The 15346-nt window shown below is 37.9% G+C and overlaps 1 protein-coding gene and 2 long non-coding RNA genes across 4 annotated transcripts; 1 reads left to right on the forward strand and 2 right to left on the reverse strand.

The window, feature by feature from the left end:
- Positions 1 to 5924: 5924 nt before the first annotated feature.
- On the forward strand, positions 5925 to 13694 carry gdpd3a (glycerophosphodiester phosphodiesterase domain containing 3a). 2 transcript variants are annotated; one of them, XM_034310099.2, is made up of 11 exons: positions 5925 to 6542; positions 6657 to 6807; positions 9811 to 9853; positions 10007 to 10142; positions 11250 to 11295; positions 11389 to 11507; positions 11662 to 11751; positions 12144 to 12277; positions 12493 to 12552; positions 12723 to 12774; positions 12925 to 13694. In XM_034310099.2, the coding sequence occupies exons 2-11, from the start codon at positions 6669 to 6671 to the stop codon at positions 13051 to 13053; spliced, it is 948 nt and encodes a 315-aa protein (XP_034165990.2). In that variant the 5' UTR covers positions 5925 to 6542; positions 6657 to 6668; the 3' UTR covers positions 13054 to 13694. The 2 variants fall into 2 exon arrangements, with proteins under 2 accessions (XP_034165990.2, XP_026771842.2); XM_026916041.3 differs by having other exon boundaries at positions 5944 to 6542; positions 6621 to 6807.
- On the reverse strand, positions 5968 to 7167 carry LOC128319906 (uncharacterized). The gene is made up of 2 exons (XR_008303369.1): positions 7007 to 7167; positions 5968 to 6876 (listed from the first exon to the last, which is right to left on the reverse strand). It is a non-coding gene; the product is annotated as an uncharacterized LOC128319906 (long non-coding RNA).
- LOC113527891 (uncharacterized) lies at positions 10652 to 15304 on the reverse strand. Its single transcript, XR_008303368.1, has 3 exons — positions 14853 to 15304; positions 12851 to 13022; positions 10652 to 11725 (listed from the first exon to the last, which is right to left on the reverse strand). It is a non-coding gene; the product is annotated as an uncharacterized LOC113527891 (long non-coding RNA).
- Between the last annotated feature and the right edge of the window lie 42 nt (positions 15305 to 15346).

Genomic DNA, 15346 nt, shown 5'->3' on the forward strand with positions numbered 1-15346 from the left:
CTTTATAGTTTCTTAAAATCAGCTATAAAATGTGTAATTCGCAGAAAAAAATTTTGGCATGATTTTATTTATTTTTTTTTGCTGGTTTTCCAGTTTTCAGCCACACATCATCACCTGGCGGGTTTTCCCAGGTCACCGTGCATACATTCTGGCCATATTTTTGATCACGTCCCATTCTTGCTTACGCCTCAGGTAATGCCAAATACACAGATTTAAAGTGTGAAAAACTGAGCAGTTCATATGTTCATACCTAGATACCACAAGCCTGATTTATTCCTGTTTTCAACAAGGAACTACAACATTGCTTGGTGAGTGTGATGGATATATTTTGAACTGCACTGAGTTTTAGGCTGAGCTATTTGTCCTCTTTTTACTAAAGTGCTTGGCATGCCCCAACAGCTGCTGATAGCTGGGGTGAGAGGCGGGATTACAGAGGCAAACACACTTAAAGGCCATATTCAGACTGAGCCCTGAACTTCAGAGCTCCACCAGCAATAACTCATTCTGTAATGACCTGATGAACCTCGCCAATTATTAGTTTAGTTCTCTAAACATTTGGTGATTTACTGTTAGCAGTGTTTTAAACTGATAAAGCAGTCTGTCCATGAGGTTCTCTCAGAGATCATGTCCTCCAGTTTCTCTGGTGTAGTTTATCCAGTTCAACCACTTTTCAACTTCCAGGGCATGTTCTGGCAAAGCTGTTCACCATGTACAAGGGTTTTAAAGCTGTAGACAAAAAAACTACAACATCCTACAAAACATATTTCACAATACTGTGCATCTAAAGTGCAAAACATGACAAAGAAGCACCAAGAAATTAAGTGGGATTCAGAGAGACATCTCTGGTCGTTGAGCTACTCCAGCTAAAACCACACTATGAAATCAGAAGAGCACAAAACTGAAGCACATTATAGAATTACAAGAATGTCCCTTGTCTATCAGTAATGTCATTCATTTATTCTTTCATTCATCTTCCTGGGAAAACTGGGCACCCTAGATAGAGCACAAGGTGTCTCATACACACCCATACACACTCATCTGCACACTCATTCACACCTAGGGGCAATTTAATGTAGCCAGTCCACCTACCTGCATGTTTTTGGGAGGTGGGATAAAACCAGAGAGCCCAGAGGAAACCCATGCACACTTTGGGTGTAACACAATGCCTGTATCTGTATCTGTATAGCGCTCCAAATATCCATATCTGTATATGTATTTAACCTCAAAGTGGGTGTGGCCTAAACTGATAGGGTATTTTTTTTTCTTTTATATATTCCTTTCTTTTCTTTCTTTTTTTTTTTGTTCATTTAAATATGAACCCTACCATTATGGAAAACTTAAACTGTGGAACAACACCAGAGGCAAAAATGCCAGAACTGTCAGCATGGTGTGTGTGTTTTCTGGCTCTGACAGTTCCTCAACCTCAGCTAAATCACTCCAGTTCATAAATGGTCTCAGCTAGAGATGTGTGCAGGACTGTTTTTCAAATTAATTTTGTTGGTTCTATTTCTCAAAATATAAACAAATCTCATAGCCTAATTTAAACTACCAAAACCCTGACAGCTGCTAAGGATGAACGAATGAATGCTGTACATCCATGTTGATGTTCGCTTGTCATGTGAACTTCATATCTGACCACTCGCTCGTGGCGACGTGGAGATAGAAACCTCCTGTACATACGCCTTTTTTTGTTATGTTCCATGGGATTCCAGTCCCCATACACACCTCTAGTCTCAACCTCATGCCCTGTGAACCTTTCTGGCAAGCTTTAGAAAAAAGAAAAAAAAAACAAACAGTGCATCTCCTATTCATATCTGTGTTTGTATCTGCTTAGAACACATTAGAACATGTTCATTCTGAATAATGTGTTCGGTCACATCCCCATGTGAACACAGAGATAAGATGCACAGAAATGAGCTCAGGGTTCAACAGAGGTGGGGCAGGACTACTCGCATTACCTGGGGCACTTCTCCACCATGTCATGTAACATGCAAATGAGCAAATTATTTCGATTGTATCTCTAAAGTGTCCCAACCTTCCAGTTCTGTTCCGGGGTGCCGTATCATGGCTGACCCTGCGCTCTGACCCCAGCTTCCTAGCAAGCTGGGATATGCAAAAATCTGCATTTCATTGGCTCTGTACTCTGTACTCTGATGACAATAATGACTATAAAAGTTGAATCTAATAAATTTGATATTTATACACAGATATTTTAGCTGTGTCTAGCATGATGCCTATTTTAGCACTTAAACTGATCTAAAATAATTCTTAACCATGCTAAACTAATAAGTAGTTGTGCAACCAAATGGTGAATTAAACACAGAATAACAAAGACAGGCTGTATGTATTGTGTATGTTCATCAGACATTTCAATTTTCAATGATTTACAAAAGCACACAAATAATCAAAATACCAGAAATGTGAAAAAAATCATAAATCATTGTAAATCATCTTTAAATCATATACATCTATTTGCTCATTCACCTTCAGCGAGCAATTATGTATTGCGTGACACATACATTCATGGTTATATCACCACACACACTGTTAGATTTTATAAGGAGTGAAAGATAACTGTAGTAAATGATCAGCCATAAGATTCTTAATGTAATATTTATTAACAAATTACTGAAATGGTATTTATAGCTATTATTTAAATTCTGTGAAATATCATGTCCTTCCCAAACCTTCTAAAAGTCGTTTTAGTCTCGTGATCCATTTTTCACATCACTACTGCCCATGAAATTGTTGTCTCACGTTGTGAGAGTAAACCACATTTTAATAACTTTACTTACTTTTAATATTAAACCCACTAAGGTGGGTTTAGTGAAAGACTTCAAGCATATCAAATGTGCCAAACTCATCAGCCTAATTAGCATTACAATACTGCACTTGTAGGCTAATTAACTTGAGACTAGCTTTTACATTACTAGGCGTATTCATCTAGGGTGACTGCTGAAGATCAGGATGATCTTATTGTAGTCCTGCCAGTCTGAACTCCTGTTCCTTTAGCAGCTTTTAAAATAACTCACAGTACGACTAATCACCACACACCACACAAACTACTATGCTAAAAACTATACTGTTAATTAATAAATAATAATAATAATAATAATAATAATAATAATAATAATAATAATAATAATAGTCTAGATCACAGAGATGATCTCAGATTGGGCCCAAGCCACAAGTTAAAGATAAAAGTGTGAGTGAAAGTGGTGAAGTTCAAATTTGCACACAGAAGAAGGACGAAAGTAAATGATTCATTTGTAATGTTTCTCATTAATATTAACCTTTGTAAAATGGTTTGTTGAGTCAATTAGAAAAAAAAAGTACTGTACTGTTAGAATTATTTACGTCAGATAATGTTTTGTTTAATGCTAGTCAGCTAGCCAACAATAGCTAAGTTAGCTAGCGGCTTATGTTTCTTAGTGAGCTATGTAGCAGAACATATGTTAGTTGACTAGCTAGCAAACATTAACTTAGCTGCTTAGGCAACTATGCATAGCTCAGTTAGCTCAGTGTGTGTGTGTGTGTGTGTGTGTGTGTGTGTGTGTGTGTGTGTGTGTGTGTGTGTGTGCTCGTGCACGAGCGTGTTTCTGTATGTGCTGCCTGTCAGCTTTTCTGTACAAATCCACACAATAGAAAACATCTGCTGACAAACAGAAGTTTCACTTTAGAAATGTTGGCTTGTATGCCTGTTATTTGTGTGTCCAGAAAATGTGTGTGTGTGTGTGTGTGTGTGTGTGTGTTTGCCTGTTTCAGCCACCAGTGAGGAACAAATGTGCCCATAAGAATATACAGGAGAATTAGAACATTTTTTGTTGTTTTGTTTTACCAAAAATGTTTTTATTTGAAAAAGAGCACAAAGATTTTCTTTGTGTGTGTGTGTGTGTGTTTGTGTGTTGTATACAGTTAGTTTACATTCTCTCTCTCTGTGCCCAGCCTTTGTCAAATATCCACTTGTCAATTATCCATTGTGAATACACCTCCCAAAACCATATATATATATATATATATATATATATATATATATATATATATATATACACACACACACATCTATCTATCTATCTATCTATATATATATATATATATATATATATATATATATATACACACACACACATCTATCTATCTATCTATCTATATATATATATATATATATATATATATATATATATATATATACAGTCAGGTCCATAAATATTGGGACAGTGACACAGTTTTGCTAATTTTGCCTCTGTACACCACCACAGTGGATTTGAAATGAAGCAGTCAAGATGTGACTGAAGCGTAGACTTTCAGCTTTAATTCAAGGGGTTTAACAAAAATATCGCATTAACCGTTTAGGAATTACAGCCATTTTTTACAGAGTTCCTCCATTTTCACAGGCTCAAAAGTAATGGGACAAACTAATATAATCATAAATATTAGGATTATTTTTATTACTTGGAGGTAAATCCTTTGCAGTCAATGACTACCTGAAGTCTGGACCCCATGGACATCACCAAATGCTGAGTTTCCTCCCTTGAGATGATTTGCCAGGTCTTTACTGCAGCCATCTTCAGTTGCTGCTTGTTTGTGGGTCTTTCTGCCTTCAGATTTGTCTTCAGTAAGTGAAAAGCAGCTCAGTTGGGTTGAGGTCAGGTAAGTGACTTGGCCATTTAAGAACATTTAATTTCCAAGCTCTTGGGCTGCTTTCACAGTATGTTTTGGGTTGTTATCCATCTGTACTGTGAAGCGCTGTCCTATCAGTTTTGCAGCATTTGACTGAATCTGAGCAGAAAGTATAGCTCTGTACACTTCAGAATTCATCCTGCTGCTTCTATCAACAGTCACATCATCAATAAACCCCAGTGACCCAGTTCCATTGGCAGCCAAACATGCCCATGCCATAACACTGCCTCCACATGTTTGACGGATGATGTGGTATGCTTTGGATCATGAGCCCTTCCTTTCCTTCTCCATACTTTTCTCTTCCCATCATTCTGGTACAAGTTAATCTTGCATCAGAACTGGTCAGGCTTTTTTTAGAGGTTTTTTAGCAAAGTCTAATCTGGCCTTTGTGTTCTTGAGTGTTACCAGCGGTTTGCATCTTGAGGTAAACCGTCTGTATTTACATTCATGAAGGTGGCTCTTGATTGTAGACTTTGACAATGATAGGCCTACCTCCTCCAGAGTGTTCCTGACTTGGCTAGATGTTGTGAAGGGGTTGTTCTTCAATAAGAAAAGAATTCTGCAATCATCCACTTTAGTTGTTTTCTGTGGTCTCCCAGGCCTTTTGGTGTTGCTGAGCTCGCCAGTGTATTCCTTCTTTTTAAGAATGTACCAAATTGTTGATTTGGCCCTCCTAAAGTTTCTGCTATCTCTCTGATAGGTCTGTTTTGGTTTCTCAGCTTAATGATGGCCTCCTTCACTTGCATCTCTCTTTGGACGGCATATTGAGAGTTCCCATGAACAGCTACCAAATGCAAATTCAACACTTGGAATCAGCTCCAGACCTTTTATCTCCTTAATTTATCATGATATAAGGAGGAAACAGGCCACAGCTGGCCATGAAACTGCTTGTCAGTCAATTGTCCCATTACTTTTGAGCCTGTGAAAATGGAGGAACTCTGTAAAAAATGGCTGTAATTCCTAAACGGTTAATGCAATATTTTTGTTAAACCCCTTGAATTAAAGCTGAAAGTCTTCGCTTCAGTCACATCTTGACTGCTTCATTTCAAATCCACTGTGGTGGTGTACAGAGGCAAAATTACCAAAACTGTGTCACTGTCCCAATATTTATGGACCTGACTGTATATATATATATATATATATATATATATATACATGGCTCTTTTTTCTGCTAACATTTGTCCTGGATTTATCATGGAGTAGACACCTGACTATAAAATGAAATTCAGTCAACAACTTTTGAACAAATAAACAGCTCAGAAGAGTGAAGAGTGCACAGTCACGCCCTCTATTAGCAGTTTTATTTGAACTTCACACATTCAAATCTGAATATGGACAAACACTCAGACACGAGCAATGAAACCTGAACAATGACAGCATTCTTTCTTTTACAAACCTGCATGTATACATGCACACACACACACACTCACAATAGCAGGAAACGAGGGACAACAGAAGGAGAGAAAGTCACTGACTAACCACTAACAATGTTACACTAACCACAGACGTACCTCCAGAGAGAGCATGACTGGAGAGGAGGAGAATTATTGCAACATTTAGGTTTTATGGTCTATGTAGAAGGAGTGACTGTGGTTTTTTTTCGCTTGTTCTGTCCGGTTTGACTAGTTCTGAGCTTAATCACCCTATCAATGCAGGAGGGTAACAAGAAGGAGGGGAGATATACAGGGGAAAAGGAAGGTGTACAGAAAGACAGCAAACAGGTCAGCAGTGAAAGAGAGTGAGGAAAGTCTGTGGGAACGGAGTCTAAACCATCTCTCTCTCTCTCTCTCTCTCTCTCTCTGCCTTCTCCTCCCATAAGGATAAAGCAACAAGAGGACACACAAAGGATAAATCAGAATCAGGTAATCTGGAAATACCTTCTTCATGCCAAACACAAATCAGTCTTGGCTGGCTTTGACTGCTGAATTCTTTTCCTGTAGTGACTTGTTACTTTCTGGATTCCTTGGGATTGACAGCCTGTGGAAATTATGTCCAGTTTCATGTATTACCTGCTCCCAGCAGTAGGGGGGTACACCATAACATCCCTCTACTTGCTGAAGAATCCATACATCCTGCACAAGAAGAAGCAGACAGCCTTCCACTGCATGCACATCTCACACAGAGGAGGTAAGGTGTCTCACCTTCCCAGTCCATTGCTGTGTTCAAATCACTAATCCCTCTACTTCACAGCGAGAGCTGAGGGCGTTACATAAAAGATGATTATAGGGAGCAGAGTTTGTGATTGAAGATAATGATTTCACTTGTTCACGTGAAGTTAATGATTTACTCTACACTATATAACATGAGACAGTAGTCACATTCTGACCTGTATAAGTAACAGTAACTGTCTTATCCTGGGCAGGGTCCAATCCGGGATTGGAATAGGGCTCTGGATATGTTTTCAGACACCACTACAAAATGAAAATCCCAGAAAAAAGTGAACTATATAGTGAATAGGACCTAGCTGTGAACACAGAACATATCATTTTTTCATGCAAGAACTGTGATTTTGTAAAGCTTATGATTTACCTACTTAGGATAGCAAAACAGATTTATTTTATGAACACAATCCAAAAATTCAAATATTGCACACATTAGAGAAAGGTGTACCATCACATTTAATCATATTTAATTACAGGAGTTATTAGAGTTTTTATTTTTAAATATATATATTCCTGGATATTCCACCCATATAACCCCAAACATTCCAAGATGACTTTATGCTCTGACTATATGTGATGACTATATGTGAAGGCTCGGAAATGAATAATTTTCTATGAGAAACACAATAGTGGTTAAACTCCTTCAATTTAAGTGACCAATCAATGAAGCTTAAGATATATATTAACAATAACAGCTATACCTTAGTCATTGATAGTGATCGCCATTATCCTTACATCATTAAAAAAAAAATCGTAATAAACGTGGACCCCCAGGCCATACAAAGAAATTGAACAAAGAGATTTATCAAAAAACAGATCTGATGTATGTTTGTGTTATATGACTGTTTCTAATATATGACCATACCACTGTTTCTGTTGAAAGTTCTGCCTGATGTTTGTTTGTTCTCTGACGTCTCACGTTGGTTCATTTTGTCTGAAGTTTCGTCTGGTTTTACTTTGTCCTCACCTTATTTCAGTTACACAGACAAATGATTGTAGCATGAAGGAATGCAATGGATTTGCTCTGCTCAGAGCTCAGTAATGAGCCCAGAACCAGCAGTAGAAGGAATGTAAAGTTCCTCAAACCCTGCAGACAGAGACATGCAAAGATGATCTAGCACCCTGATTCTTAATCTCAATCCTCATGACCCCGTGTACTGCATGTTTTCCAATTTCAGTACAATTCAGTTTTATTTGCATAGTGCTTTTAACAATAGACATTAAGGAATTATCAAACACATCTTGTTAGCTGAATCGGGGGGGTAGAAGTCAAAATGTAATCCATGGGAGTGTCAGAGCTGAGACTGAAAACCGCTCCCCTGTGAAATATGTTTACCCTGTGAGCTTATGAAGAACAGGATACAGAGGCCGTGTTTGCACAATCAGGTTATGGAGTTTATGACTGGCTGTGCTATTCTCTTATCAGAATAACAGACCACATGAATGACATGATGTGACAGGTGTACAGTTCACTGAATTACTCCTACTGTTCCTACACTTATTGGTCATATTGCAGGTCAATCACTGACTGTAGTGCATCTGTTGCTATGTATAATATATTACACCCACTCTACCAATCCAAAGGAACCACCACAGGAGCACCACTGCCTAGATATTATCGATTTGGTGGATTATTTTCTCAAGCACAGTAGTGATACTCATATGGTAGTGTGGTATGAGTGTATCAGACCACTTTATTAGACACCTTATAGGTAAAGACTGAAGCTAAAGCTCATTTTTCCCATGCAGAGTGTGTTTACTTATCCTCTAGCCCGTCATCAGTGATTTTGATCACAGCACCACTGTTCAGTATGTTTCGTTGGTTGGTTGATGGTTTCTCAACCCAACAGAGACACTGAGGTTTTTAAAAACCTCAACATTGCTGCTGCACCTGATACACCTGTACCAGCACCATACACATCATCATGTCAGTGTGTCTGCTGTGCTGAGAAGGAACCACCACTAATCAGTAGAGACTGGATGATGCTCCCTTTCCATAGAGGGACGTGGATGTGTAGAGAGGGGCTGACACATTGTGCATAGCACAGACCTGACAACTTTAAAATATTTTGCATATGAGCTCCGCATTTTAACAATGCTGGTATGAATAATCACTCAAAAATACGCCAAAAGAGCCATCTTCTTTTTTTCCCACAGTAAAAATGCCAAATCAACATATGAATCTGGAACGATTGACAATTGCGCTCTGATATAACCTGTCACTCCCTTGAATTATAGATAGAAAAATAGATAAAAATAGATAAAAATAGATAAAAATAGCACTTATTCAGCTATTTATGAACACTTTACGAATACATTTAACAGTAATGATAAGTAGACAGATTAAAAAATCTTGCTTTCTTCAACCTCGTCACAGTAGAACCTGGAGTGAGGGTATATACAGGGTTTTACGGTAATCATCAGGAGCTTGGTGAAAAAGGCTGCCACTGGTTTGTTTTAATTAAAATGTAGACAATAGAATACTTTACACGCACAATTTCTTATTAATTGCTGTATGTAACATGTTTTTTTTCCTAGAATAGGGAGACAGTGTGCATGGCAGATCTGGGTTACAGTCATTACCAGTGAATAACTACAGTTATTATGTACCTACAATGTTCACCTATGTGATGGCGTCACCTGACATAATAGTCAATGAGTGTAGATACAGAGGAAGTGGACCTATAAACTGGCATATTAGTTTATATAAACACTTTATACTGTATCTGAACTGTGAAAAAATGCCCAGTTGACAGAATATAATATATATGTTGTAAATAGTCATACTGTTTTGAATGATGTATTTTGGATGTACTAAGGCATACTGAGGCTTCAGGTATAGCTATGATTTTTTTTTTAATAGCTATGAATTTTTAATATTTGGCATGTTCATTTTTAAAAGGCTTTTCCACACTATGCTTGTTACATGTACCTGTGCACATATCTCTGACTCAGTGCTTTGTTTCAGGTTCTGGAGAGAGAATTGAAAGCACCATGGAGGCTTTCACACAGTGAGTAATAACTGATCTCAGATCAGGTCACACACACTCACCTAGCCACGTTTTAAAGCGGGACTGTATTATCTACTCTACATCATGCTACATCAATCACCTCCTCCTATTTTTCACTGCTGATGTCTCTCAAATTCCCTCGTTCTCCCTCAGTGCAGCGGAGGTGGGCACAGAGATGCTCGAGCTGGACTGTCACCTTACTCGTGATGGTCACGTGATTGTATCACATGATGAGAACCTCCTGCGGCAGACGGGGCTAGACGCCAACATCTCCGATCTAAACTTAGAGGTCAGAGGTTAAGAGTTGAAATTAAAGTAACTTCTATTATTCTGTTAAGTGCTCACTCTTTACTAAGTGTGTACTGTAGATGCATAAGCAAGTGCTGAGTAGGTTATGCTTCCTGTTCATAAGGAAGACATATACAGTGCTTTACAGTGCTTTGCATAAGTATTCACCCCCTTTGAACTTTTCCACATTTTGTAGTGTTACAACCTGGAACTGAAATGGACTTCATTTGGATTTTATGTCATGAATCTACACAAAACAACCAATAATACTGAATAGTATTGAAATGGGAAAGATATTTTTGTAGTTTTTAGAGTTTAGAATGAGTAAAATATGCACTTGTCGGACTATGAGACAAGTAAAAGTGGAGTCATGATATATTTAAGTACAGTAAATATTGCATAATTTACTCATTTTCTGTTTCTGTAACATGAAATGACTATTTAGTTGCAACAATGTTTTTTTACATTAATTTTTTTTTACACACTCAATAAAATCAGTGAAAACTTGAAGAAGATTAACAAATTTATATACAGTGTTTATATACTGTATACAGTAGTTATTATTGGAAAGCAGGTAATATTTTTTCCAGAAAATATTGCCAGAAGCACAGTTTTCCACATAAACTAGTATTCAAGTCACATGAACAAACATATACAACAACAAAATTCACACTTGCTTTTTATGTTATTCTTATTTTGAAGGCAATATGCCTAATTATTTTGTGCTGTATGGTTATCATTTCTTATAAATAGCTCTTAGCTTAACTCTTAAGTGCCAATTTGCAGGATTTTTTTCCAGACAATATTCCCAAACAGTCAATCAAACTACAAATAATCTCATGAGACATAGAAGGCTTACAAATAATAATAATAGTAATACACTATAATGAAGTAAAATCTATGTAACCTCGAGGAACACAGATCATCAATCACCTCCAATGGGTACAGCATTACAAACAGCTAGCCAGACATTTCTTTCTGTTTCTGTGATGAGCCATTTCCAAGTGGCAGATTATTACCAATAAAATATTGTATATATAATAAATAAAATAAAATAAATAAATTATTTTCATGATGGCTAATCTCATTTCAAATTATTGTTCTCCAGGAGCTACCACTGTATCAGGAACAACTTGAGGTTACATTTTACACAGGTGGGTTTCTAAACACACACACACACACACACACACACACACATAGTATGTATGTATGTCATAATCTTAAATTTTTGCTAACACACACTGCAGGTCACTACAGCACTGGCTCAGACAGAAAGTTTGCCCTGTTAGAAGATGTCTTCCGCAAGTTTCCTAGGATGCCGGTGAACATCGAGGTGAAAGAGAACAACAAAGAGCTGATTGAAAAAGTGAGCGCTCATACTACAGCTGGATTTCAGTTTGTGTTAAGGTCTCATTCCAACTTTAATTTAGAAGTTCTGCACGTTCGGTTTGTCATTTGTATGCCTCACAACATCTCACGCTGACATGTGTTCTCTCGCTCTTCTTCGTTTTTTCTCTCAGGTATCTGCTCTTGTGAAGAAGTATGACCGAGAGGACATCACAGTTTGGGCATCTGTGGAGTCACCTATCATGAAGGAATGTCGTAAAGTGGTGTGTGTGCATTCATAATAATAATAATAATAATAATAATAATAATAATAATAATAGTAATAAACAAATGGTGTGGACCACCAGCATCCATCCAATCAGGACAAGGGGGGATCTCTACCTGAATATCATAACAATCAATTCAGAAAACACCTTTTGCAAAAGTAATTGAACGTTCAAACCTAGGCCGCATGCTTTAGGGACATGAAAATTTGAAAAGTTTTCAAAACTGCTAGTTTCAGCAAACTGACCACCAAAATCACTGACAATCACTTGATTAATTGAGAATTGAGACGTTGGTTAGAAGATTTCTGATCTCATTTTTTGCTTCCCTGTTTTTCTGACTGTATCACCCTTGTCCTTTGTCTCATTCTCTCCCTTTGTTTGTTGGCTAGAATTCCACTATGCCTTACATGTTCACGTATATGCGTGGCCTACAGCTGCTCCTGCTTTACTACACAGGCCTTCTGCCCTTCGTTCCATTGGGAGAAAGCTTCCTGCAGTACTACCTGCCCCAAGTCATCAACACGTACGTGTGTTTAATTTCTCAAGATCATTTTTCTACTCTTATTAACTTATTAGATATTCATCGTGTTCATATATATGTGTAACGTGAATATTGTATATTTTTAAATGTGTCCATGGTGTCTCTAGACTGCACAATATCTCTGGCCATGTCATGCATTACAGTATTTGAACAAAGCAGTAGGTTTTACTCATTTCTCAGTTTGAATTTTCCTTTAGGACGTACATACCAGAGCCTGGCATTCTGAGGAACAGATTGGTGATCTCATTCATTCAAAAGTATGTAAAAATTAAACAGATTTACACTTTCTAAACAGTGCAGGAAACTACTAAAGTAATAGTTAACCCACGGGAAGACAAACAGCTATAACAAAAAGTAACGTCAGACTCTTTTGGATTCATTCAAGATTTTTACTGTGGAATAATTGTTTGTTTTATTTGTGTTATAGGCTGACTTTGAGGAAAGGCTTGTTTCAGCATCTTAAAGACCGAGGAATTCAGGTAGAAATCCATCCAATTTCATTTTGTGTCTTCCATTACAAATGAAATAAAATTTGAAGAACAGTCTACAACTTACACGTGGCAGAGTTATATTTCAGCAATTTTATCTCTGCTTCTCTTGTTCTCCTTCTTTCATTTTGTGTCATTCAGATCCATCTGTTCGTTTGTAATAAAGAACGGGACATCGAGGCTGCTTTTGCAGCAGGAGCAACCGGAGTCATGACTGATTATCCCACTCTCTTAGCAGACTACATTAGGAGGCACAGACAGGCCACATGAATGACAAGTTGAATGTTACACTGTATAATAATAATAATAATAATAATAATAATAATAATAATAATAGCCACACAGCAGTGAGGATTCTATTAACTTATTGTAAACATTTGTTTTACAAAAAATGATAATGAATAATATATAATGTTAGAACTACAATATTGATTTGAATGGCCTGGTTAATATTATACATGAGCTGACTTCCCTGTTTCTGGATTGTACACAGTTTATAAATTGTTTTGGTTTTGCTCCAGATTGCAGATTTCATCACGTTTGTGAGAACATCGAGTTCTGGTGAATATTAGTGTCCAGTGAAATAAAACAACTCATAAGCCTGCTTGTTCATAAGAATAGTCTGACTTTCCAGGATTTCACAATTCTCTCAGGAATACATAGTTCAAGTCAGTGTCACATTTCATCACAGAGACAATAATAAACTCATAAAAAGGCACACTGTTGTGCAGAGAGGCACGCAATTGCGTCATACTTTTACAAGACTAAAACACTGGCTTGAACAACCACAAAAAGGTTTTAAATTGTAATTTCTTTTAATCAGGGGCATTGAACCTAATCGCATTAAATTACATCTGATGCATTTATGTAATAACTATCATCACTGTAAAATAAATAGATTTATACCACAACGCTGCTGAATTCTTGAATCAGAAGGTATTAATTTTCTATAACTGCAGCACTGACAGTGGCTCTGACTGTAATTCAAATGACAGGTTTACATTAATGCACTCAGCGTAATATGTTATTGTTTCTATAGTAACAGTTTATTCATAGATAATTGTATGGCAGACAATCTACATGATTTAAGCCGAATAATATAGGGAATAAGAAAACTTATAATCGCTGATATGGTGAAATTTTCTATAAGTAGATGTTTAATTAATATTTATGGAAGGAGTCTCCAGTGTCAGTGTTTTGTAACAGTCAGTACGTTTATCATTACAGGAAACAAACAAGCTGCATTTTTTTGTCTTATTAAATTAAAAAGGAATGACTGTTTATACACTATCACACCCATACGTGTTCCTTCCCTAAACTGCTGCCAGAAGCAGAAGAACCAGAAGCCTTTATTTGTCACATGTACATTACAGCACTGTGAAATTCTTTTCTTCGCATATCCCAGCTTTTAAGAAAGTTGGGGTCAGAGCGCAGTGTCAGCCATGATACAGTACCCCTGGAGCGGAGAGGGTTAAGGGCCTTGCTCAAGGGCCCAACAGTGGCAGCTTGGCAGTGCTGGGGCTTGAACCCCCAACTGCTGGAACACCACCTGCATCCCAGACCTCCTCATCCAACATCAGTGCCTGCCCTCACTAATGCACTTGTAACTGCCACAAGGTTGCAACACAATTCTATAGGATGTCTTTGTATGTTGTGGTATTACAATATACCTTCACTGGAACTAAGGAGTCCAAACCTGTTCCAGCATGACGATGCCCATGTTCACAAAGCGAGCTCCAGGAAGACATGGTGTGTTAAGGTTGGAGTGGAAGAACTTGAGTGTCCTGCACAGAGCCCTGACCTCAACCCCACTCAACACCTTTGGGATGAACTGGAACACTGACTGCACCCCAGACCTCCTCACACAACATCAGTGCCTGACCTCACTAATGCTCTTGTGACTGAATGAACACAAATCCCCACAGAAAGACTGGAGCTTATTATAACAGTAAAGTGGGACTAAATCTGGAATCAGCAAGCACATATGGGTGTGATGGTCAGGTGTCCATATACTTCTGGCCATACTTTTTAGTGTAGCTGCTGTAATGTAAGTGATAATAAGAACTGACTTGTCTCCATGGGGTACACGGTGGCTTAGATGTTAGTATGTCTTGGGGGTTCGAATCCCTCCTCCGCCCTGTGCTTCAGGGGTTTCCTCTGGGTACTCCGGCTTCCTCCCCCAGTCCAAAGACAAGTGTTGCATATCAAACTGTCCATAGTGCATGATTGTGCCCTGCGATAGGTCGGCATCCTGTCCAGGGTGTCCCCCTGGCTTGTACCCCGAGTCCCCTGGGACAAGCTCCAGGCTCCACTGCAACCCTGTGTAGAATAAGCAGTACAGAAAATGGATAGATGGATGGACTTATCTCCATAACTATAAAAAATCATTCATTCATAAATTTAAAAAATTGCGTCATTATGAGAAAATGATTATAAATGAAAAGTCACTGATTATCTTCCTACAACTGCACAGCCCCAGCAGTTTCACTGCTTGCAGAACGTGTTTATTGCAAACTGACAAACGAGAACAGGTTGTGACTTCATGAAAACGTGAAGTCACACT

The sequence above is a fragment of the Pangasianodon hypophthalmus genome, chromosome 13, assembly GCF_027358585.1.
Source record: "Pangasianodon hypophthalmus isolate fPanHyp1 chromosome 13, fPanHyp1.pri, whole genome shotgun sequence".
In the NCBI taxonomy this organism is placed as follows: Eukaryota; Metazoa; Chordata; class Actinopteri; order Siluriformes; family Pangasiidae; genus Pangasianodon; species Pangasianodon hypophthalmus.

Coding starts and splice junctions, on each gene's coding strand:
- gdpd3a (XM_034310099.2), top strand. CDS start 6,669: ATGTCCAGTTTCATGTATTACCTGCTCCCAGCAGTAGGGGGGTACACC. Junction 9,854..10,006: donor ACCATGGAGGCTTTCACACA/GTGAGTAATAAC, acceptor GTTCTCCCTCAG/TGCAGCGGAGGTGGGCACAG. Junction 11,508..11,661: donor ACAAAGAGCTGATTGAAAAA/GTGAGCGCTCAT, acceptor TTTTTCTCTCAG/GTATCTGCTCTTGTGAAGAA.